Source organism: Myxine glutinosa, chromosome 7, assembly GCF_964187855.1.
Source record: "Myxine glutinosa chromosome 7, kmMyxGlut1.1, whole genome shotgun sequence".
In the NCBI taxonomy this organism is placed as follows: Eukaryota; Metazoa; Chordata; class Myxini; order Myxiniformes; family Myxinidae; genus Myxine; species Myxine glutinosa.
Window position 1 is genome coordinate 34,326,006 of NC_136267.1, and position 25,375 is coordinate 34,351,380.

The 25,375-nt window shown below is 45.3% G+C and overlaps 2 protein-coding genes across 2 annotated transcripts in view; both read left to right on the forward strand.

Annotated features, from left to right (window-relative positions):
• LOC137410750 (uncharacterized) overlaps positions 1-25,375 on the forward strand; it is a 660,974-nt gene that overhangs the window by 11,797 nt on the left and 623,802 nt on the right. Inside the window, exons 8-10 of the mRNA XM_078782667.1 lie at positions 2,043-2,231; positions 2,436-2,615; positions 2,747-2,926. Of these exons, the coding sequence (XP_078638793.1) occupies positions 2,043-2,231; positions 2,436-2,615; positions 2,747-2,926 (549 nt within the window). The remainder of the gene's footprint in view (positions 1-2,042; positions 2,232-2,435; positions 2,616-2,746; positions 2,927-25,375) is intronic.
• Positions 6,173-13,459, forward strand: LOC144892860 (eukaryotic translation initiation factor 4 gamma 3-like). The gene is made up of 6 exons (XM_078781191.1): positions 6,173-6,253; positions 8,027-8,131; positions 8,354-8,458; positions 8,605-8,802; positions 9,424-9,968; positions 13,366-13,459. Exons 1-5 carry the CDS (start codon positions 6,173-6,175, stop codon positions 9,805-9,807), a joined length of 873 nt encoding a protein of 290 aa, XP_078637317.1. The 3' UTR covers positions 9,808-9,968; positions 13,366-13,459.

Genomic DNA, 25,375 nt, shown 5'->3' on the forward strand with positions numbered 1-25,375 from the left:
CCCTCGTCTCCACCACCACCGCCGACGTAGCGCAGGCTTTCATCGCCACCTGGGTCGCCCGCTTCGGCGCACCGGCGGACATCTCGTCAGACCGCGGACCACAGTTCACCTCCGAGCTGTGGGGCGCGGTCGCCCGCAACCTGGGGGTCAAGCTCCACCGTACTACGGCCTACCACCCCCAAGCAAACGGGTTGTGCGAGCGATTCCACCGCTCCATGAAGGCCGCGCTCATGACCGGCCTTCAAGACGGCGGTTGGGCCGACCGGCTGCCGTGGGTCCTTTTGGGCCTTCGCACGGCCCCCAAGGAGGACCTCCAGGCATCCACCGCCGAGCTTGTCTATGGCCAGGTGCTACGCGTCCCGGGCGAATTCGTGCCCGACGCTACCAGTCCCTGGTCCGCAGCTCACCAGCGCTCGGACCTCCAGGAGGCCGCCCGACGGTTTGCCCCCGTGCCAACATCCCACCACGGTGACCCCCAGTCCTACGTCCCCCCAGCACTCCGCACAGCGGAGTATGTTTTTGTGCGTCACGACGCACATCGGTGGCCACTCCAGCCGCCGTACGACGGGCCCTTCCGGGTGCTGCGACGGGACGACAAGTCGTTCGTCATCGACATCGGCGGCAGGTCGGACCGGATTGCAGTGGACCGCCTCAAGCCGGCGCACGTGGACGTCGACCACCCACCACGGGTGGCCCTTCCGCCGCGGCGAGGCCGCCCCCCGTCCACGGTGCCCCCCACTCGACCGCCCACCACCTCACCGGACCCCCTCCCACGACCCGCCAGGGGTCGCTTCGGCCGGGTCATCAGGACCCCCCTCAAATTGACCCTGCCGGTGCAAGTCGATTCTGGGGGGACGTGTGTAGCGGCTGCCGCTGGGTTTTCACAATCGCCTTGCACCTATCAAGGACGCGGAGCGATCACCATGCCGGGCTCGTCCAGGACGCCCGGGCAGGCCCGCGCTCAACTTGCCAGGCCTCGGTCGGGACGCTGGGCCACGCCCCCTGGCGCCGGGCCTGGGCAAACCCCCTGGGAGAATAGATATATATTGCTGACCGATAAACGGGTTTTCAGAGTGCCTGAGTGTTTGATTTCATTAAAGCAACTCGGATGAATTCTAGCTTTTTGTCGCGTCCATTCTTCCGATCGACGTGGGAGCCCCAGCTCCTTCAATGTTAAGCCCAGTTAAAATTTCTTAAAATAGGCCTTAAGCTAGCACATCGTATAGTTACTTCCTTAAGCTTCTTGTGACATTTATTGTATGCAGGTATTGGGGAGGACTGTCTGCTCTTCTCTTTTACCAAGTCATACCAGGTACGGTACCTACACCGACCTACTATCAACTACCTAACCTACTGATGCCATAGTGATGGGTAAAATAGTGGCAAGAGGCTTTGGCTTCGCCAGCTCATTGCGGCTTTGCAGTCGGTACTAGTATTTTTACTTCCAGTAGAAGCTGTTGATCACACAGAAACGCCATTATAGCAATAAGATATTTATACACGTTATCACTGCAGGAAAAACACCTTGGGGAAGTCGGACATTATTAGTATGAATATTATTTTGTATTAGCATCAATAATATGCGATTATCATTAATTTTGTTATTAAAAGCGTCTTTGGAAAAATGCCACGATAAATCTTCTTTGGAAAAACGCCACGATAAAGCTAATTTAACATTTATATACACCTCAACGTTCAACCCCATTGACGGCAATGGCGGGGAAACTCGCCCGGGGGGAGAAAACCCCCTTGGGGAGCGGGGCAAATGAATGTGCTACAACCTTCATTGTGCAACCCTTCGTCATCCTGTCAGGTTTAGTTGAGATTGGTCTTGGATAAGTAACGACAGAATGTGTTGGCGTCAAAAATTCATCAGATCAGACACGAAATGGCGTATTTAGTGTGATTCCATGTGAACTTTGCACTGAAACCAGAATTGATCCCACTTTAGACTTGAGAAGACACCTCCATAAAGTATTGATTATGTGTAGATCAGAAAACAGTAACTTTAACTGTTGATTACACTGTCATGTACCACACAGGTCGAGGTTCTTTCACAACGCTTGATCATGCAAGATGATCAATTCGATGAGATCACCGTGAAAAACAACGAACTTTCGGCGGATCTCACGAAAGTTTCCAGCACCTTGTCGGAAGTGGAACTTCAGCTCGAGGAGCAGCAACAACAACATGAGGAGCAGCAACAGAAGAACGTTGAGAGCTGCCAACAGGTAAAGAACCGTTATCCAACATGTTGGATTACAGATGGCCAAGGTGGTGAACATCATGCTCACCTGCACATGTTCTGATGAGTTTTAACACCTTGTAGGATTCATGCTGCTCATGAGACTTTCACAAGTGGAAGACTGTTGATTGAAAGTAGAACAGAAAACAAACTTTCCTGTCAATGACACCGTCATGTTTCTGTCGCACAGGTCGACCTGCTACCTGAGCTGTTGAAAGCAAATGAGCATAAACACCATGGGCTCGCTGTCCAATTTGAAGGACTTTCAGGGCATCAATCACACCTGAGCAGCAGGTTTGCTGCATTGGAACAGCAGCAGCAAGAACAGCGAGAGAGGCAGGAGCACCAGGATGTTGATTACCATCAACAGGTGAGCAACCGTTATCAAACAATGTGGGACTTGCTCTGCAATGTGTAACTGGTGAACACAAAAGAGCAGATACCAAAGAGTTGAAGATAATGTTTCCCTTGATGTGTCTTATGTGTTTTAATCACTTGCAGGTGACGCAGCTGGAGACGGATTTGGAGGATCGAGACAACCGCTGGAGAGACGTGGCCGTTAAAAACCACAACGCCATGAAAGCGATGTACGAGCTGTTCAAGTGGATGGAGGAATTGAAAGAGAAGGAACAGGTGTGCCGAAAGAACCAGCAGCAGGTGTATCGATCACAGCCAAATAAGGTACCGCAGCACAATCTCAAGAAGCCAACACAAATACTACAGTTAACCCATGAAGTGCTCCATTTACTGCTCGTTCGGCCATAAATGCTTTTTGTTAACGGCTTTTCTCCACCAATTAGAAGCAAGATTTCCATAAGTTACCTGGGAATTACACATTGTAAGAAAAGTCATGATTCGTTCTTTTGGTTGACGTCAGTTTAAACTCATTTACTGGAGGATAGTGGCCCAACGCTCTTTATGGGTTGACAATGCTTATGGGTTGACAGTGTTTATGATAACAGTTTATGGGGTAACTTTAAAGGTTAAAAACAACATTGTTGGGCAGTCATCAAAACACGGAAACCAACTCGCATTTCTGAACATTCGAATCATTTTCCAATCTGGTTTTACTTTGGAACACGATATTTACTGGTGAAGAACTCGTCCTCAGGTTCGGGTTAATTCCGTCGAAAATGGCGTATTTTAGTCTAACTTGTAATATCGACTTTCACCACCAGGAGGCGCGACACGATAAACATTTACATAGAGAGAATTGGTGTACACGTCCACCCTGAACCCTGGGGACTGAATTGTTTTTACCCTCTAAAACTTTCCTGTGCACACCCTTCATACAACCAAAAGTTTTCAACTCATTCTGTCCAGTGGTTCTGGAGTGCATGGATGTCAAACAAACACACAAACAAGTACAGATACATTCAAGTACACCGACCCAATGCCAAATAATTAAATATCCTACAGCGCGGCATGTCCGGGCGCCCATGGCGCCCGACAATACCGCAGTGCAGATCATAGAGACTGCATTGGGAGGGAGAGGTGTACGCTAATTGATTGATTAATTGTATAATTAAAATCAATAAAAGATTATCACAAAATATTTTCTTAATAAATTGGCTAATAGCATAACTAAACCACTAGTGCTTCATCCGAAGATGTTTCTTTTAGAAATGTAATTAAATATGTCATCAATAAAAAATTAAATAATTGATTGATTAATCAATAAATAATTAATCGATTAAATGATTAATCAATAAATCAAATATATCCTTGATAGCCACATCACTTGGTCGCTGTCATGTCCAAATATTAGCTACCCAGCTCAAAAGGTGCTTGAGATATTGTCCAAATGAGAAAGAAAATAAATAAATGATGAATAATGAAAATAAATAAATAATAATCATTAAAAAATTAAATTATCAATCATTTTGGTCACAGAACACATAAACCACGACCATTTCATCAGAATCTGTAACTGAAAAAAAAAAATTTGGGTCATTAATCGAATAATTAAATGATTAATCAATAAATCAAATATATCCTTGATAGCCACATCACTTGGTCACTCATGTCCAAATATTAGCTACCCAGCTCAAAAGGTGCCTGAGATATTGGCCAAATGAGAAAGAAAATAAATAAATGATTAATAATGAAAATAAATAAATAAAAATCATTAAAAAATTAAATTATCAATCATTTCGGTCACAGAACACATAAACCACCATCATTTCATCAGAATCTGTAACTGAAAAAATAAAAATTTTGGTCATTAATCGAATAATTAAATAATTAATCGATTAATTGATTAATTAATAAATCAAAAATAGCCTTTGCAGCCAAATCACTTGGTCACTCATGTCCAAATATTAGCTTCTGAGCTCAAAAGGTACCTGAGATATTGGCAAAATGAGAAAGAAAATAAATAAATGATTAATAATGAAAATAAATGAATAAAAATCATTAAAAAATTAAATTATTAATCAATTCGGTCATAGAACACATAAACCACCACCATTTCATCAGAATTTGTAACTTAAAAAAAAAAATTTTTGGTCATTAATCGAATAATTAAATAATTAATCGATTAATTGATTAATTGATTGACAAGAAAGAAAGACAAGTACAGATACATTCAAAGTACACCGCCCCCATGCCAAATAATTAAATATCCTACAGCGCGGCATTGCCGGGGCGCCTCTGGCGCCCGACAATACCGCAATGCACCTCATCGAGGCTGCATTGGGAGGGAGAGGTGTACGCTAATTGATTGATTAATTGTAGAATTAAAATCAATAAAAGATTATCACAAATTATTTTCTTAATCAATTGGCTAATAGCATAACTAAACCACTCGTGTTCATCCGAAGATGTATCTTTTAGAAATTTAATTAAATAAGTCATTAATAAAAAATTAAATAATTAATTGATTCACCAATAAATAATTAATCGATTAAATGATTAATCAATAAATCAAAAATATCCTTGATAGCCACATCACTTGGTCACTGTCATGTCCAAATATTAGCTTCCCAGCTCAAAAGGTGCCTGAGATATTGGCCAAATGAGAAAGAAAATAAATAAATGATTAATAATGAAAATAAATAAATAATAATCATTTAAAAATTGCACTATCAATCAATTCGGTCACAGAACACATAAACCACCACCATTTCATCAGAATCTGTAACTGGGAAGAAAAAAAAAATTTGTCATTAATCAAATAATTAATCCATTAATTGATTAATTGATTAATTAATAATTTATTAATCAATAAATCAAAAATATCCTTGATAGCCACATCACTTGGTCACTCATGTCCAAATATTAGCTTTTGAGCTCAAAAGGTGCCTGAGATATTGGCCAAATGAGAAAGAAGATAAATAAATGATTAATAATGAAAATAAATAAATAATAATCATAAAAAATTAAATTATAAATCAATTCGGTCAGAGAACAAATAAACCACCACCATTTCATCAGAATCTGTAACTTAAAAAAAAAATTTTTTTTTGTCATGAATCAAATAATTAAATAATTAAATAATTAATAAATTAATAAATAAATAATAATAATAAACAAATTAAATTATTAATCAATTCGGTCAGAGAACACATAAACCACCACCATTTCATCAGAATATGTAACTTATAAAAAAAAAAATTTTTAGTCATTAATCGAATAATTAAATAATTAATCGATTAATTGATTGATTAATTAATAAATCAAAAATAGCCTTTGCAGCCAAATCACCTGGTCATTGGCATGTCCAAATATCAGCTTCCTAACTCAAAAGGTGCCTGAGTTAATGGTCAGAAGAGAAAGGAAATTTAATTAATTAAATAAGTACTTAATTAATCGCTAATAATTAAATAACTCCTCAATTAATTGATTAATCAAAAAACAAAAAAATAATATTTTTGACAACGGACTTGCTCACTACTGTGCCGAAATTTCAGCTTCCTAGCTCAAAGGATGGCTGAGATATCGTCCGGACCAGTGTTTCCCAACCGTTTTCTGATCGAGTACCACTTGGAGGTCCCGTACCGTCGCCGCGTACCACCTGGTTTCAGAAAAACCCAATCCGCGTACCACCTGGTTCCAGAAAAACTCAATTCGATAAGATATCAGGCTTATTTCAATTTAATGCGAGGGCTGCATCTGTTTCTTCTCCACCAGCTGGTCGATGCGGGGCATAACTTTGCTCACAGCACATCGGAAATCATGAAATATATCAGAAATCAGAAATAAAAAAATTATCAGGCCAAATCATTTTTTTTAAAGGTTGTCGCGAACCACCTGGAAGGCCCTCGCGTACCACTAGTGGTACGTGTACCACAGGTTGGGAAACACTGGTCCGGACAAACAAACAAGAAAGAAAACAAGAAAACAACCAGAGTGAAAACCGAGTACTCCCTTTCAGCGTTCGTCACTGCCGAGCTCCCTTCGGTGCCCAGCAATGACGATTTGCAATGCCTGGAGATGGCATAGGAAAGGAGCGGTGTACAACAGAGTGAAAACTGAGTACTCCCTTTCAGCATGCGTCACTGCCGAGCCCCCTTCGGTGCCCGGCAATGACGATTTGCAATGCCTGGAAATGGCATAGGAAAGGTGCGGTGTTCAACAACCAAGAAAACAAACAACCAGAGTGAAAACTGAGTACTCCCTTTCAGCGTGCGTCACTGCCGAGCCCCCTTCGGTGCCCGGCAATGACGTTTTGCAATGCCTGGAGATGACATAAGAAAGGTGCGGTGTACAACAAACTATAACTGCACTCAGTAGAGACATACCTCCGCAAGGTGAACAGGTCACGTTTTGTATCCCAGAGTAGACCAGAAAATCACAATACAGAATCACATTTAATCAAAATCATCCGTCCACAACTTTTTGACAAATCCGGCTTTGTAGCATTTTTGGCCCAATCTCCCGATGGTGAAGAATCGCTTAAAAATTATAGTAGCCGTATCCGGAGCTTCACCAAAATCTAATAATTTCGTCCTGCTCACGTCTCTGACAAATTTCGTCCGCATCCATCCACAAATTTTTGAGATATCTTGTTCACAAACGGACAGACGGACAGACAAACTGACAAACGGACAGACAGACAGACAGACAGACAGACAGGGGTGAAAATATAATCTCCATCCACCTTTGGTGGCGGAGGTAACAAACACACAAACAGACAAACAAATAAACAAACAATCAAACAAACACACAAACAAACAAACACACAAACAGACAACAACACAAACAAACAGACAAACACAAACAAACAAACAAACACACAAACAAACACACAAATGGACAAACACACAAACAAACACACAAATGGACAAACACACAAACAAACACACAAACAAACACACTAACAAACAAACACACAAACAGACAAACACACAAACAAACACCAAACACAGAAATAAACACACAAACAGACAAACAAATAAACAAACAGACAAACACACAAACAAACACCAAACCACAAACAAACAAACACACAAACAAACACACAAACAAACACACAAACAAACACACAAACAAACAAACACACAAACAGACAAACACACAAACAGACAAACAAACACACAAACAGACAAACACACAAACAAACACACAAACAGACAAACACACAAACAAACACACAAACAAAGACTTCTCCAGTGATAAATTGGATGATTGCTATTATTATGATGATTATGATGATTATTATGATTATTATTATTAATATTATCATTTTTGGAGCAGGTGCGGTGTTCACTTTACAGTATTGTCAATTTCATGTTCTTCTGCTGCTGTTTTATTTGAAAAACTCTTCATTTGTTTCCACAGGGTGCTCGCGTTGTTAAGCACGTCGTCCCAAGTGGTCTGGACCTCAAAACTTCCAACAATACCTGGAGGTCCAGCAAGAAAACAGGGATCACAAGTTGTGATCAAGTGAGTTTGGTGTGTTCTATTTGAGAGGATGCTCATTTGTGTCGATTTCACGTTAAAACATCAAACTTTCCTTTCTTCTCTCATTTATTATGATTATTATTATGATTATTATTATTAATATTATCATTTTTGGAGCAGGTGCGGTGTCCACTTTACAGTATTGTCAATTTCATGTTCTTCTGCTGCTGTTTTATTTGAAAAACTCTTCATTTGTTTCCACAGGGTGCTCGCGTTGTTAAGTACGTCATCCCAAGTGGTCTGGACCTCAAAACTTCCAACAATGCCTGGAGGCCCAGCACGAAAACAGGGATCACAAGTTGTGATCAAGTGAGTTTGGTGTGTTCTATTTGAGAGGATGCTCATTTGTGTCGATTTCACGTTAAAACATCAAACTTTCCTTTCTTCTCTCATTTATTATTTTGACACCTCACCAATGACACCTCCTTTGTTTTATTCCCATTTCCTTCCCCAAGGATGTATGTCGACAGTTTCGAGTTCTCCTCAACAAAATGACACCGGAAAATTTTGGCCGCCTCATAAATCAGATGAAGAGGGTCAATATCACCAAAGAAGAAGATCTTGAGGACATTGTACAGCTTGTCCTGGACAAGGCGATAAAGGAATCCAAATTTTCTGAGGTGTACGCACACGTGTGTCACCACCTTGCAAAGGTGAGTTAAGTTAACCACTACCACAACTCATGAGAGGAAGAACACCATACCAACAGACATCATTTTCTGAAACTTGTGAAATATCTGCTCTGCGCCCCTCCTATCACCTCCTACCACCTCCTACTACCCCCTCCTACCACCACCCCATCCTACCCCCTCCTACCACCCCCTCCTAACACTTCCTCCTACCATCTCCTACCACCTACTCCTACCACCCCCTCTTACCATTGCCCTCCTACCATTTTCTCCGACCACCGCCTCCTACCACCTCCTACCACCCCCTCTTACCACCTCCTCCTCCCACCTCCAACCACCTCCTCCTACCACCCCCTCCTTCCCCACTCCCCTTTCACAAACTGATACACAGTGTGCATTACTCTCATTTCCTTGGTGATATTTCCTCCCAAACTTGTTTACCCTCCATTACAGGCCTCACTGCACTCCTTCCCTTCTTTTTTTCACTCCCTTTATTAATAGGCCTCACTGCACTCCTTCCCTTCTTTTTTTCACTTTTGATTTTCTCAATTTATCTCCCTTGACCCACACCTGTTTAGAAAGTATTTAATAAACAGGTACCCCCTTTTCTTCAACAACATCCACCATTCTTTGATGTTTTCATAGATTGAGGTACAAGGAAGAGATAAACCTGGAAAGGTCCTCAACTTCCACACGCTCCTCATTGAAAGCTGCAAGAATGAGTTGAGAATGGGGAATGATGCGAACTCCAGCTCGGATGATGACGCATCCAAAGAGAAAGGTCGACAGCGCGCGCTGGGCCACGTGGTCTTCATCGGGGAGCTTTTCAACGCACAGGTATTGGACGAATCATTTATCACCAACACAGGTAAGGGATTGCTCCAGGATGGGAATGAGCAATCTCTCGAGTGCTTCTGTCGTCTCATTGGAATTGCTGGAAAGGTCATCGACTCGACGCAAGCCAAAATGGTAATGAACCTTCACTTTGGAGTTTCCATAAACACCTTTACTCTTCAACTTCCCCTTTAAAATCATCCTTCTTGCTCGTCTTCGTTTTGCTCACCGAGCACCATGTTTTTCTGTCTTCACAGATGGATGAGTATTTCACTTTTTTGGACAAATTAATGAAGGAGCGGAAAATGGTGCCACGCATCCGTTTCATGCTCCAGGATCTGGTAGATCTTCGTATGGTAAGTCACACCTATCGTCCTCAGGTGTGCCAATTCACAATGAATACCTGTCTCAAGCCGTCTACCGTCCCGGTTCCTCGAGCTCGGTCATGCTGATCTTTAGACTCCCTGTCCTCTTTTCAGTGAATTCCCAGACGGTCTTCACTGTTTTGTTTTAAAATGTTTAAACTTCCTTCTTCCGCGTTGTTTACTCTCTTCTATTACAATTCACTCTTCTTCTTCTTTTCAAAAGGCTGTTTTCAAATCGCTCTTTTAAATCATTCCCTTTATAAAAGTTTAACCTCTTACAGTTTTTCCCTTCTCAAAACTCTAAACTCACCTTCATTCCACCCTTCCTCCAACGTTTTCAAATGTATCTGACTTGAAAATCCCGAGAACCCCAGTTTGTTTGCAGTTGATGTTCGTATTTCATTAATCGCTACTTTTGTACATCTTCAGTGCCAAACCCTTCCCTGTCTGTTCCCTCCTCTCCTGGTACTCGCCCCGATCCTACCAACCCTATCTCTTACCAGCATCCCACTCTATACCCCCATTCCATCACTACTTGCCCGCTACCACTCCCTTTCAAAACTCCCCCCACACCCCTTCCCTTCATTTCTCCCCCATAAACTCTCCCCTTTAAATACCCCCCCCCCCCCCCCACACCCCTTCCCTTCTAATCTCCCCCCTCAACCCTCCCCTTCAAATGTCATCACGCCAGCTGGTTGGGTGTGGGTTCCTCTCTCACAAGCCATGGCATCTCAGCAAAGGACTTCTGTGACACACTGGGACTGACACAATCTGTAAATTTCCCGACCCGGATCTCAGTCAATGGAGTATCTTCTCTTCTAGACTTGGTTATGACAAACTTCCCTGCAAATGTCTGCTGCTCTTCTTCTGCTCCAATCGGTTATTCTGATCATGTGCTTGTTAAAGTGAACATCTCTCTGGCCATTCTCAGAGAGCCTCCTCAGCGCCGACGAGTCTGGCATTTCACTCAGGCCGACTGGCACGGTCTGCAAGCAGCCATCAATCACCTGGACTGGTCTCCCATCTCTACTGCCTCTGACATCAATTCTTCCTGGGAATTCTTCCAAAGCAAACTGCTCTCTCTCATGCACAGATTTATCCCATCTCGTCTTCAGTTGTCTTACCCTTCCTCCCGTCCATGGTACACTGAGTCTTGTGTTGAGGCAGTTGCCCTGAAACAACTTGCCTTTGCCTCTTCGAAGGCTAATCCAACTGAAGGCAATCTCAGTTCCTTCCACCAAACTCGGAACAAGTGTGTGTCTACCCTCAGGAGTGCCAGGAAGCACTATCTCTCCACACTCAAGAATGAACTCTCAAACCTGTCTCCTTCCTCCAAATCCTGGTGGCGTCTGGTCAAATCCGTTTCTGGTGTTTGTTCCCCCTCCCTTACCTCAAATGGTGACACAGTTGACACCGCACGTGACAAAGTCAAATGCCTCAACTCTGTTTGCTTCAAAATCTTATGTCCCAAACCCATCTCTCTCTGTTCCCACCTTACCCAGTCATACCCAGCTGCTCCTGTGCTCTGTGTCCTTCTCTCCCGACAAGGTGGAGAAGTTTTTTCAAACCTCGACTCTGATTCTGCAACTGGACCAGACGACATCAGCCCACGGGTCCTAAGATCCTGCTCTGCCGCTCTATCTCACCCTCTCTCTATTCTCTTCACCCTCTCTCTATTCTCTTCACCCTCTCTTTTGCTCAAGGGCATCTGCCATCTGCTTGGAAATCAGCCAGCATTACCGCTTTACACAAAAAAGGTGCAAAAACAGATCCTTGCAACTACAGACCAATCAGCCTGCTCCCAATTATCAGCTCATGGAATCCAATATTGCTTCTGATATCAAATCCTTCCTCTTCACTAATGGCTTGATCTCTGATCATCAATTTGGATTCAGACCAGGTCACTCCACTCTGGACATGCTGCTTCTGCCGTCTCAGCAATGGATGGAGGTCCTCAATGCCAAACAGGAAATCAGAGCTGTCCCCCTTGACATATCACGTGCCTTCGATACGGTCTGGCACCCAGCTCTGCTCACCAATCTCCCATCCTATGGTATCCATGGAAACCTCCACTCATGGCTTGCGGACTTCCTCTCCGGTCATAGTCAACGTGTGGCCCTGAATGGGTTTTTCTCATCTCCCCTTCCTGTTCAGGCTGGAGATCCCCAAGGCAGTGTTCTGGGCCCTGTGCTTTTTCTGGTCTTCATCAATGATTTCTCCGACTCTCTTGAAAATCCTCTCTATTTCTTTGCTGATGACTCCACTCTCTGCCACTCCATTCCTCATCCCTCAGATCGGCAGTCTGCAGCCTCCTCACTCTCTGCAGACCTAGACAAAATCACAGACTGGGCAAACAAGTGGAACATGCCTTTCAATCCTGACAAATCTCACACTCTTACTATGTCTCTCCGAAAAGACCGACTGGACAACCCTCCCATCTACTTTCTCAACAATCCTCTCCAAGAAGTTCTGTCGCTCAAGCTCTTGGGTCTCACTATCTGCCATGATCTTTCTTGGGAAGACCACATTTCCAAGCTGGCCTCCAAAGCCAGTCGCCGACTGGGCATCCTCCATCGTGCGAAGTCCTTCCTTGGCACACCTGAGCTTCTCACCACATACAAGGCTTTCATCCGCAGCTCAATGGAATACTGTTCTCCCCTCTGAGCCGGTGCTCCTGCCTCACACCTAGCTCGGCTTCACGCTGTTGAAACGAAAGCTTTCAGCATCATTGGAATCTCCTGCGATGAAGTTAACTCCGAGGGCCTTTCACTTACTCACTGCAGGCAGGTTGGTGGTCTTTCTGTCTTCTACCGACTCCTCTCCGGCCTTGCTCCCACAGCTCTGTCTGTGCTCTGAACCCCAAATATTCCTACAGGTCGCACAAGATCTGCCTGCAACCCTCTTATAGTTAAACTGCCAAAATCTAGGCTCTCTGCTCACCTTCACTCTTTCATTCCTCTTTTCTCCCGCATCTGCAACAAACTCCTTCACTCTCTTCAATCCCACTTCTACCTCCAGGTCTTCAAAACAGCTGTTCACCACCATCTCTTGTGTTCCCACATCCAAAACATTGATCTTTTTCACCCCCGTTAATCCATGCCAAGCCCACCTCTTGAAATTCCGTTTTCTTTCCTGAAATCCCCTGTAGCGTCCATCTTGTTTATACCGTGTACCCCGCCACAGCCCTCTCCCTTCCACAGATCTCCCAATGTGCATGTTCTCTACTGTTGTGCTTCCCTCTCTCCCCCTCTTGTGTCCTGCTCCCTTTATTATATGTTTTTATACGAGTGTGTGTTGGCGCTTATACGAGCCTTGACTTTGTTTGAAAATAAAATAAATAACAAACCACCTGCATCCATAACCACAGGTATGCTCTTCCCTTCCTTAGCATAATTGGATTCCACGCCGAAAGGTCGAGCGACCAAACTACCTCCAAACGATACGTGAGGAAGCTCGTGCAGAACAGCGATGAAGGAGATCACACCACCACTGAAGTTACCATGTGCTGCTCTTTTATGACACAGCACATGGCACACACACACACACACATACACACACACACGTACACCGACACACATGCATACACATACACACACATATATATATATATATATATATATATATATATATATATATATATATATATATATGCACATTTTTTTTACACACACACACACATATACACACACACACACATATATACACATACACACCCACACACATCCCACATGTATATACATATTTAAAGTGTACGTGCCCTTCCCCTCTCCCTCCTCCTTCCCCCTGCGCCCCCACCTCCCCCGTCCCTCCCTCCTCCCTCCCCCACCCGGCAACGCCGTGTGCTTCTGCTCGTAACTAATAAAATTAAAACGAAGAAATATCTCTCTGTAATTTCCTGAAACTCGGTGAAATTCGATGAAATTCGCTCGGTGAATTCACTCTGTTTATCGGTGAAATTTTTCCTTTGGGCGGTGTATAATCGCTCCGAACGAAATATCAATCAGCAATTTCCCATCTGATAATTTATTTATTTTACATATGTGAATTACACGTCCATGCACACGTAAAATGGAGTTTGTTTTTGCACACGTGAACCTTTACTTCCGGATAATAATGCTGAATGAAATAAGAACGAAGATCCCAGAGTAGACCTTCCCGTCGTTTGATATGGACTCTTCTCTTCTCGGAAGTTCTTCTGCCTCTTCCGTTATCCAGCAGGAGAGGCGGTTAGAAGAGGAAGAGGCGGAAGAGAAGAGGTTATACTTACGCAGCAAAACTTGCAAGTGAAAACACAATCTGGATATTTGCATCAACTTGTGATGTCCTGTCATCTTTGTCTAATTATTCCATCATGAGCGCGAGTAATACATGTTTGGCCGCCATCTTGCTTCTCTTCTGCCTGTTCGGCGCAAAGCAATCTTCCGGAAGAGGCTTCTGTCTTCGGAAGAGACCAAATCGCACGCGCTTCAGAAAATCACAATACAGAATCACATTTAATCAAAATCATCAGTCCACAACTTTTTGAGATATCCTGCTATGTGTCGTTCTTGGCCCAATCTCCCGATGGTGAAGAATCACTTTAAAAATTCTAGGAGCCGAATCCGGATCTTGATGCAACATAGATTCAAACTATTGGGAACACAGCCTTAATTACACACATACTAATGAGATATCTATAGAGATCCTAAGGTGTGCTACGTGTTGCTCGTGGCCTAACTAGGGTGCGACCTTTGACCTTTACACCAAAAATGGGATTATGTACAGGGGATTATTTATAAGGGAATATTACAGATATTTACAAAGTGGAGGGTTCTAAAAACCACAACACTGCACCCTCATTACCTCCAGGGCCGTCCCGGCCCGAAAGAACTTTAACTTAGTGTGACACTCAGGTGTGGTAACCCTCTACTATTAACTTCACCCTGAGTGCGACATTTTTAAAACCATTAAGTATGTCCCGCTTGCTGTGTTGCATTCTATCTAACAGATTCATGCCCACAGGATAACCGAATCACGGAATTAATTTCAAAACTAAACATGGACGGTGGGGAGCATTATTTACAAAGACACTATTTGGTATTTACAAACGCGAACCCAGGACCTGTCTTTTGGGAAACAAAAAGAAGATGTTTTGAAAAGAAGAAAGCATACACTGCACTGCACCGATACCACCAGCACCAATAAGCACCATAGAACAAAAAGCACCAAAACACCAATATGCACAAAAAGCACCATCCGGTGCACAGTCATACATTGCAATAAACGAAGCCTTGCGACGTCTCCTCTGCTGGGCCGCTGGTTCTGGATGACTTCTGTGCTTGCTGTCTATTTGGTAATAATAAAAAAGGCACAAAACGCGTCCACTTTTTTAAAATTAGGGCCAGCAGGGGCCAACTAAAGGTGGTTCACCTGCTTGCCTTAGGTGCCACCTTTGCCATGGTCCGCAAGCAAGATCTCCCTGGCCACAACGGCCGGTCCCCAGCAGAGGTGCCAGGCCCCAAAATGTGGGGTCCATGAATGTGGTGCTCGGCCACAGACCTGTGGTCCATATGGTGGTGCACGGCCACAACAATGTGCGGTCCATAAGTGTGGTACCGGTCCAGGCAGGCAGCAGCGAGGGTGCGGGCACACAACTGCGACACCTGCACACTTTCCCCTCGGCACACAAAGACCACGGTCCATGAGTGGGGAAGGAAGACAAAGCAGGGTTAGCGGGGTGCAAGGGCGCAAGAGTACACGTTAACACAAGGTAATGCAGAGGTGAGGTGCGTTGGAGAGCGAGCGGAGAAAGATCGTCCCTAGCGTATGCTCCCCCCTGTCACCTAATCTACCCTTGCCCTTACCCCATATTTACACAATTTACAAATTCGTCGCTACGTCTTGTCTTCCCCATATGTCCCCTCTATACCAAATTCGTCATCAATCCCAATTTCTCATTAATCCCTTTATTCCGAATTTACCATCAATCCCTCATAAGGAGGAAGAGATGGAATAACAAGCACAATGTCACCCCCACGTCATGATGCGTCTTACATACCAGACATTTGCAAAAAACCGGTGGTGTTGAGTCCTATCACCCTGGTGAGTGGATGCAGATGGTGCGAAGAGACTTCAATCCTAACTATCTTCTAAATGACTTTAACACTTTTACTCTACCCGGGGTCTTTCCCTGCAAAACCATTGGCCATTTTACACTATGTGGTTCTAAAAACCGAACTCCCATTGACCAAACTGTGGTGCTCACCAATTTGGGGTCTCACTCCCCCGATTCTTCACCCTGTGCCCTCGCACAATTTCAAGGCTGGATCGTGTGGAGCTCCCAGCAGGTCCGCTCACCTGCACACCTCCGCCACTGCAGTTGTCTCCCGAGCTTACCTGCTCCTTACCCAAACCTACCTGGGGAAGGCCCTCTGGCTCCCTTACCCCACTACCGCCCTCTCTGGCGTCGGGCTACCTGGGTCCGTCCTCCGGATCGTCGGGCCCCATTGAACAACTCTACTGGCTCCCAGAGCCTACCTGCGGCCTCACCTGGCCGACAGACTAACAGTGGCGGAGTGCCCATTTAACCATACGTACTAACAGGCCACACGCCCAGCCGATTTCGTTCCACTAATGCACCCATCCAAGCAGTACTCTGCGACTCTCGCACCACAGATGCCAATATCAAAACAGAATTTACCTACTCCCTCTACCTAACTTTTAAACTACCCCACCCGTGTACTCGTGAAGGGGGGGTCCATCCTTCCCCATCCACTCCTTTCGCACCAACCACTCCACTCCACGTATTCCACACTACTCACTCCACACCATCCATTCCATACTCCATGTATTCCATACCATTTATTCCATGTAACCATTCTTCATTCACCGGTACTTTCACTTGCACACCTTGTGCCCACACACCTGGTGGCACTTGCACACCTGGTGGCACCTGCACACCTGGTGGCACTTGCACACCTGGTGGCACCTGCACACCTGGTGGCACTTGCACCCTCCTTCCCTCCAGGACCATTCACTCGATACAATACACTCAACTCAATGCACAATCCCACCTTTCACAATACTCTGCTCAATCACTTCCTACACACACACTGCATCATCTGATCTACCTGGTTTTCCCACTAACTTAGTGCTTGCCCTACTTAGTCCACTAACTTCCCGTCTTCCCTTATACTATTGCACATCCCACGTCGTTATCATCCAAACTAATCTACCTACGTCCCCTACTACAGGTATGATGTCGCTACTTAAATCTACAGTTACCTATGGTCATCTTTCTAAATCCCTATCATTATCCAAACCCTCCCTGGCTTTGTTTTCACTGCCCTACCCCATAAAACTATAGCTCCTCTGCCCCCGCATACGATGTGAGGGATGGTAAATCTACCATCCCTCTACACCATATACCATTTGCCATCAATTTCCCTATTACACTATCACTATCGCCATCACAGTCCATTCAACTTGAGCCACCCGGAACGTCAATACATCATTAAAGCTCGGCTTCACCAAGCCGAGCAATGGATACGGGTGGTTTGGTCTGCTGCAGGTTGGGTCCGTCCGGCATTTGGTTCAGGGGGGGAGGTTTGCTCGGGCCAAGGCTCCAAGCACCATCCCGGCACGGGGCCTTGCGCTCCCAAGCGCGATGGCCTAGCCTTGCCCGGGTGGAGCGCCGCCACCACAAGGGGGCGCCGTGCCGGCTCCTCCTCCTTCCTCTCGAACCGAGCCGCCCACTTTGCCTGGCAAAGCGCGGACTCGACCGTGCAGGGCGGGGCCCGGCCCGAATCGTGCACGACGCTCCGAACAGGAGCGACGCGACACCGATCCCCGCCGGTTCCCGCAGCACACACCACCCGTCACGGACCGAGGGCTCATGTCGGCTATCCGTCAGCCTAAACGCTGCCGCGGTCAACATCGATGCCCTACTCGCATGCTCACACCACTCGTTCCATTCTTTACTCATACATCCCATACACTCCGTCAATTCCACCACCGCACTCTCTGTTACACACCACTCGCTGTTTGCACACTCCATAACACACCTTGGCGCACACTCGTCGTTCGCACACCTCGCGTGCACTCACCCCCGTTACGTATTCCGTAACCACCACGGGCGTGCACTCTTCCGTTACATCCCCTGTAACACTCCCCATCATGCGCTCCACCACCAACTCAGGTGTGCCTCCTCGCACACGCTCAACCATTCCATGTGTGCAACCTCGCACCCGCTCCTCATCCATCTCACTCTCCGTATCAGTCGTCGTTCCACTTCCACACTCCGATGTGCATTCACTCTCGCACTCGGTATCACTCCCATACTCTGTCGTCATTCGCACACGCGCGTCGTTCACCTTCACACACCTTTTCCTCACACGCGCGCCATTGCCATTCACACAGCGCACCACGGCCCTTTTACGAGCGCCCGGGTTACGCCTGCATCCCAAGCGCGCGAAAATTATTTTTGCTCCAACCACAGCCCGACTCACCTGGGCGCTTCCTCTTCCTCCTCGCTCCAACACCTGCAAATCTTTATAAGGATTAAGCACGGCATCATGATGCGAGCACGGACTCTGTGCATTATCCATCTCTCCTTTCAATTCCTGGACTACCTCCGTCGTCTTTTCATTTTCAATTTCGACTATTTGTTCGATTGATTCGATTCTAATTTCTTTTTCTTTAATTTCAATGTCTTTTCCCTCGACGACCGCTGGCTCTATTAAAATTTTCTCTACTTCGGTGGTCGCCGGCTTCCCCATACCCCGGGTCACGATCTCTACCACGTGACTTTGCCTTGCTCAACGTCGCTTCTCCCGCGCTCCTGTCACGTACAAATGCGCTATTCCCGCTTCAAAGTCCTTCCCCAATGCTTTTATCTGGCCACCTATTCGGGTTCTAAACCCTTCAATTTGATTTCCTAATCCCCCAATCTGCTTCCTAGTCCCCCAAATTTGCTTCCTAATCCCCCCAATTTGCTTCCCAAATCATTTCTCATTCCCCCAATTTTGCTGTCTAACTTCCCAATTTGGCTTCCCACTTGCTCTTCAAGTTTATTACTCTGAGCATCCATTTCATTGTCCATCTGCTTACTACTCTTTGCCATCTCCAATTGTATGACCGCCTGTAGCTGCGCCATGAGGGCCTGCATGTCAAAGCAGCATGCAGCACACGGCCACTTCCCAGTTCTTTCCACCTCACCACATGCTTTACCACTTGCCATCACCTTCGTCTTTCCGATATTCACTGAAAAGTAGGGTTTGAAATCCTACGGTAAAGGCTAGCTAGTATGGAGGATAATAGAGAACAGTGGATCCAGGAAAAGGGCCGTGATCAAACGGTTCGGACAGGACGAGACACTAAACTCCCTTTCGGCACAACATTTAATAAAACAAGGCAAAGATGGCGGCAATCAACTCGCTCACACGAGCCATCAGCAAGAAGCCGGAAGTCTCCTCCCTTTCCGGTGCAAATTAAGAGAAAAAAGTAAGAATTACAGGCTCACACTACACCAACATGGCATCAACATATTGCAAGAAAACATTCCTAAGCAAAGCAGGAAACGTTCACGTATATCGTACGCATGACATCAGAGACTTTCTAACAGCCACCCCCAAATTTGTGGAATAAATTTGAAAAAAGGGAAAGTCTTTCAGTCCATTCACCCCTCACCCATCATCTTGAAGCTTCGACAGCCGGATCAATTTAGCAAGTGGTCGAACATAGTTCTTGCCACGAACTTGAACGCTGGCAGTTCGAGCACGGTCATCTGAGCCCGGAAAGGTCTCGTGAGGTTTCCCTCTACGGGCGATGAGGCGACGGACGGACATTAGGAAGGCATCAGCATCAAGGCCCTCCAGGAGGCCCAGATGTACGCTGCGGGTAGTGAGGCACTTGAGGATTATACCCCAGCGCTTCTCCGTTCATCTTCCAATTTTTATGGTGAAAGGACCGAAGCAGTCCACTCCAGTAGAGTAGAAGGCAGGCTTGTATAGTCGTAACCGAGCAGAAGGTAGATCAGCCATCCTTGGCACCTCTGGATTGGCACGCCATCTTCGGCACTCGTGGCGTTGATGTTGGTGTCGACGAATAGCCTCTCAACCACGCAGAATCCCGTACTTGCTACGTACTTCAGCAAGAATTCTCTCCGGACCACAGTGAAGCAGTTGGTCATCACATTCTTGAATGAGGAGCTTGGTTACTGGGTGAGGAGGATCTAAAACAAGAGGATGCACAGCATCTTGTGTAAGGACATCCGCATGGCGTAGTCTTCCTCCTACTCTGATGAGACCACGGGTAAGGTCATGTTCAGGTGAGAGAGATGCCAGTCGACCTCTGATGGGTAAATCCCTACCCGTGGCAAGTATCTGGACTTCGTCCGGAAAACTATTGTGCTGTGAGCGTTGAAGCAGAAGATTCTCTATCTCCCCATGCTGGTGAGCACTTAAGGTAAGATAGTCTTGATCGTAGGCCACCCCGTTGGGACACTGCTGTGCAGCCACAACCATAGTGTTCCAAGTTTTGTACTGTGAAGGGTCAGGGAAGGCCTGTATGTCCACTGACATGTTCCACAGAAGGTTGACTTCCGGAGCTCAGTCACATCACTTTGCTCTAGTACGCTGACCGGTCCTTGTAGTGACCAGCCCAGGTTGGTACAAACTGCTACTGGAGCACCGAGGGGGCCAAATCGCACAGGTTGCTTTGGTAAGATGAGGTGCGGATAGTCTGACCCGATCAATATTGTTGGTTGAGCCTTGTTAATCAAAGGGAGTGGTATCCCAGCTAGGTGGGGGTGCCGTTTTTGAAGATCGGCCACTGGGTACGGATACTCAGATAAGCGCAGCATTGTGGCAGTGAATGCTGCATCTATCCCATACCTCTGGTTCGGGTTCTCGACCGATGATATCTGAAGCTTGACAGAAGCCCCGGTACACTGCAACTTATCTTCTCGCACTGTCTTGAGCAGTAATGCTTCAGGTTTACCCACCAGGTTCAGCCGCTCTGTTATTGAATTCAAAAGCATAGTCCTTTCTCAACTATCGTCTAGAATGGCATAGGTCTCTCTGGACCCTTGTGGGCCACGAAGAAGCACCTTTACGACCTTTAACAGGACATCATGTGGACGGGAAGGCTCGTCAAGGTGCACTGCAGATGGTGCAGAGCCTGTCATGAGGACGGTATCGCTGGATCTCTGCGCTGCATCATGTAGGATGGTTAGGTGCAACTCGTTGCAAGCAATGCATGGCTTCCGAAGTGTACAGCGATCAGCTGGGTGTGACCTACCGCACCTCCAGCAACAGTCATGTTCCCTTATCCACTTAATAATATGGTCTGTGGAAAGCTTCTTGAATTCCGCACAGGAACCGAGGTAATGATCACTGGTGTCACAATGAGGTTAATAAGGCTTGGTCTTGGTTGTTGAAGAAACATTACGCAATGGCTGTGGCCTCGTGCCAGCTATTGGTGACTCAGAGTTGTGAAACACCGAGGCCTGTGATTCTTTCTTCTTGAAAGATGAAGAATGCTGTTCCTTTCTCTCTAATCCCTGGCCCTCACATTTGTAGAGGACAGCAGCTTGGTTCGCTATGCGTTTAGCTCGGGCCTTCGCCTGCAGCCAAGCTGCCAGATGGTGCAACGTGTAGGTCTGATTAGAATCTGCATTTAAAAGTCCTTGGTTAATGCAGTGCTCAATAAATCCATCACGATAGCTCGGAGGCAGTTTGCTAATTAGCCTGTCTACATGTGAGCCACATCGTAGTTCAGATCCATGCTCACCCTCGAGGGATTGTAACATACCCACAAGGGAGTGCACTGCGAGAGCAAATTCTTCAAAGGCCTCTGCATCTCCAGTCCTCACTGGTGCCATGTTCATGATGGCACCAATTTCGCTCTGTACGAGTTGCCTTGGCTGTCCATACTTGTCCCGCAGGGCCCGTAAGGCCACCGTGTATGGCTTTGGATCATGCACGTAGGCCTGAGAAAGTTTGTATGCACTTGGTAGCTTCAGGTGGGTTAAGAGTACTTGATATTTGTACTCCCCTGACAAGTAGGTGTGATTACTTATCAGGCGATCCAATGCAAGCTTGAGAAGGGCAAAGTCACTTTCTCTGCCACTGTGGAAATAAGGCAGACTCGGTTTTGGTACGCCATAGGATGAAGCTATTAGTAGGTCCATGAGGTTGGGTGTTGCAGGCGTCTCAGATGGGTGAACTGGATGCCCATGTGGTAAAGTCGAGGGTGGTAGATAGGGTGCATGATGACATGGTAACATGTTAGTATGAAAATTTGAAGCTTGGAATGGAGCTGTGGTTGCGGATGAATATACAGTTGGATGAGTTTGCTTCACCTTCTCTTTCGGTGATGGATTGTCATTGATGATTAATCGAGGAGTAGATGTGGATTGCAGGTCGGCAGTGATGGCAATTTCAGGCTCTGGCCGCAGTAGCGGCAGCTGCGTTGGCAATGGTTTGTTTGGTTGAACTGAGGGAGTACATGGCGCGCCACCACCGTGCAGAATCGTATGCTGGGCGGTAACGGTTGGACACCCGGTTGGAGAGGTAGGCGCTTCATCTCCTGCATTTAAGAACGACACTATCAACCGTGCTTCCTCCAGTTCCTATTCGGCCTTCCTCAGATGTCTTAGTAGGGGAGCCAAGGCCCTAAAATCCCAATGGAGGTGGGGATGGATGCTATACTTTGTTTGACTGTATTTTTTGGTAGATATATTCATTCCGCACAGATTCTAGGTTGTGTGCTCTGCGAAAACTCTTGCGAACTGAAATTATGGCCATAACTTTGAATTTTTGCATGCAACAATTTTTGTCAAAAAATTAGGGGTACGGGAAATACATTTGGGATTTAGATAGGGTCAGCTTTGACGAAAACACACATTTTAGGCATCAGTAGAAAGGTATTGGTCCAGGCTACAATTTGGAAGTAAAATTATTTTGATTACATCACCGATGACGTCCTCAGAGGTCAAAAGGTCACCGATTTGGAAGGGAAGTGAAAATTAAGGTATCTTGTCAATAGACTGCCCCATTTCATACATACCAATAAAGTTAGAATAACAAATATACTCTTTATATAAGAAGACTTATAGGCAAAGTTTTTAATATCATTAAAGTTTATAGATGATACATAGTTGTTATGTAAGCCCCTTACAACAGAAAGGGAAAATGTTGAAAAATGACCAAAATCGGGAAATTCTTAGAAACACATATATCCTTCATTTCTTCTCATTTTATGGTCTAACAGCATATATTCTAACTTTATCCAGCTTCATAATGTACTCAATAACTATTTTAAATCAGAAATAACACTGAACTATACCTTAGTAGTACAATTATTTTGATTACATAATCGATGACGTCATAAGAGCTCAAAAGGTCATCGATCGTAAATGTCCCTGGAAGTGAATATCTAGCTAGGCACCTCTTCCATTAGATAACTAAAATATTACTAAGAATGTAAACTCATAAACATTATTGATAGCAAGACAATCATCATTCAGTAAAATAGTCGTAATGTTAACCCCAAAGAGACATTTTTACGCGATCTTCAGAAGGTGGCAATGAACGTATAAGCACGATCTGGATTTGTAATTCTAGGCACTGGGTAGCAAGGAAGTCTAGACTAAAGTAACTTCTCTAGTTTTAATCATACCAAAAGCTATTTGTAGTTTCATGAATTCAGTATTCACTATCTGATGATAGATCACACTTTTGTGGATCACCACAACACAAGCAAGCAATGGTACATTTAACAGTTGCCTCCCTGCAAGGGCAACGCCGTTTGCATCTACCTTTCTGGCATTTGCAGGAAGTGTTTACTAATTTGGGTTTTGGGGGCTTTGTCATTCTGTTTGCAATTAGGATGCCATTTTCTACTTTCCTTCCAAATTTGATTGGATCTGGTAGGGTTGGTTGAGACTGGGATGCTCGTTTGCAAATGGCTAGCTGGTGTACGGTTCGCAGTAGGTGGAGATGGAATGCATCCTCTGTTGCTGGCAGAGAACGAATATCCGCTTTCCTTGTCATGAAGAGGTGGCAACGGAGTTCATTTAAGTTCCCAGAGAAATCTTTTTTTCCATACAGTGCAAAAAAGAATTTCTTGGCTGAAATGACAACATCTGTTGTGATATCTAAGGTGTCCCCAATGTTGGCATATTCTGCTAGGGGCCCAAGAGCGGGAGCACAGTCCAAAGCAATTTTAAGTGCGCGTTTTTTTCCAACGAAATAAGGGTAGCTGACAGTGTCACATCCTGTTATTATATATGCAGCCAAGAGTACTGCTGTTATGTCTACTGCTGGGTAGGAAGAGGAAAGATTAATCTGCTATTCTGTGGCATGGCAGGAGTACTTTGGTTCTCTCGATTGGACTGGAGCATGATGAGGTAGTTTTACATATCCACAGTTCATCTAATTCAGGCATGTGTGATACATGGTAGATGGCCATGATTACGACATCTGTATCATTGGCTACAATCACCACTCTGTTGCATTTATCTTCTCGCACGCAGTGGGAAATATGCGCAAATATCCTTGTGTCGGCCTCCTCATGGGGTTGACAAGTTAAATCGGACAATTCAGAGGCTGTATTTTTTGTTAACTGGATGGCCGGTCCAGGTGAAAATCCTCCAATGATGACTTGACACTGATCTGGGATATGTTGGGTGTTCTTTGACCAAGACTCTTGAAGGAAGTTCAGTAGCTTCTCCTTGTTCTCCATTTTAGAAATGAAGTTTTTCCACTGTGGTACAGACAGAGCAGAGTTGGGACAAAAGGTCTTGAGATTCTGTGTACCTTTTCGCCTGCGGTATCTTTCCTCATATTTCAGGCTACTTGATGGATTGATGTCATATTTGTCACCAATGACATGAATCACATCACAACCTACTGGTTTCATACTGAGAATCTTGTGAAGGTACTTTTGCTGTAGTTGATCAAAATCGGTGCATCCCATACCTTGACAACGTTGAATAAATGCCATCATATCAACTACCATGGCTGTCTTTTCTTGGGAAGGAGGCAGTTCATCCATCTCTTCCCAGTGAGAGCCCATTGTACTCTTCAAAGCCATAACATAATCTGCCTTATTGCCTTTTCTCATCCCGTATCCGGATGGGTGTCCTTCATCTGGGTCAAACAGTGAGCTAGGGTAGTTTGCCCATTCATGTGAAAAAGCTTCCATTTTTCCCGAGTCATTTAGATTTTGTGCAAAGCACAGACTTCTTATCACTGCACTTTCTTGCATTTGTAGTTGTTTAGTCTTCTGTGCGGGTGTTGTTTGTTTTTTTCCTTTTTCAATGAATGTTTTCAGGCGTATAGGCTCCACTTTGTGGCCATTGGCATTTTGTGCTACGTTGAGAGCTTTCAGTCCCCTCTCTTTTGCCTCCACTAGCT

Excerpts from the sequence above, each read along its gene's own strand:
- LOC144892860 (XM_078781191.1), top strand. The coding sequence starts at position 6,173 with ATGGCTGAGATATCGTCCGGACCAGTGTTTCCCAACCGTTTTCTGATC. Across the intron at positions 6,254-8,026 it reads AGGTCCCGTACCGTCGCCGC|GGTGCTCGCGTTGTTAAGCA; the intron begins GTACCACCTGGT and ends TTGTTTCCACAG. Across the intron at positions 8,132-8,353 it reads GGATCACAAGTTGTGATCAA|GGTGCTCGCGTTGTTAAGTA; the intron begins GTGAGTTTGGTG and ends TTGTTTCCACAG.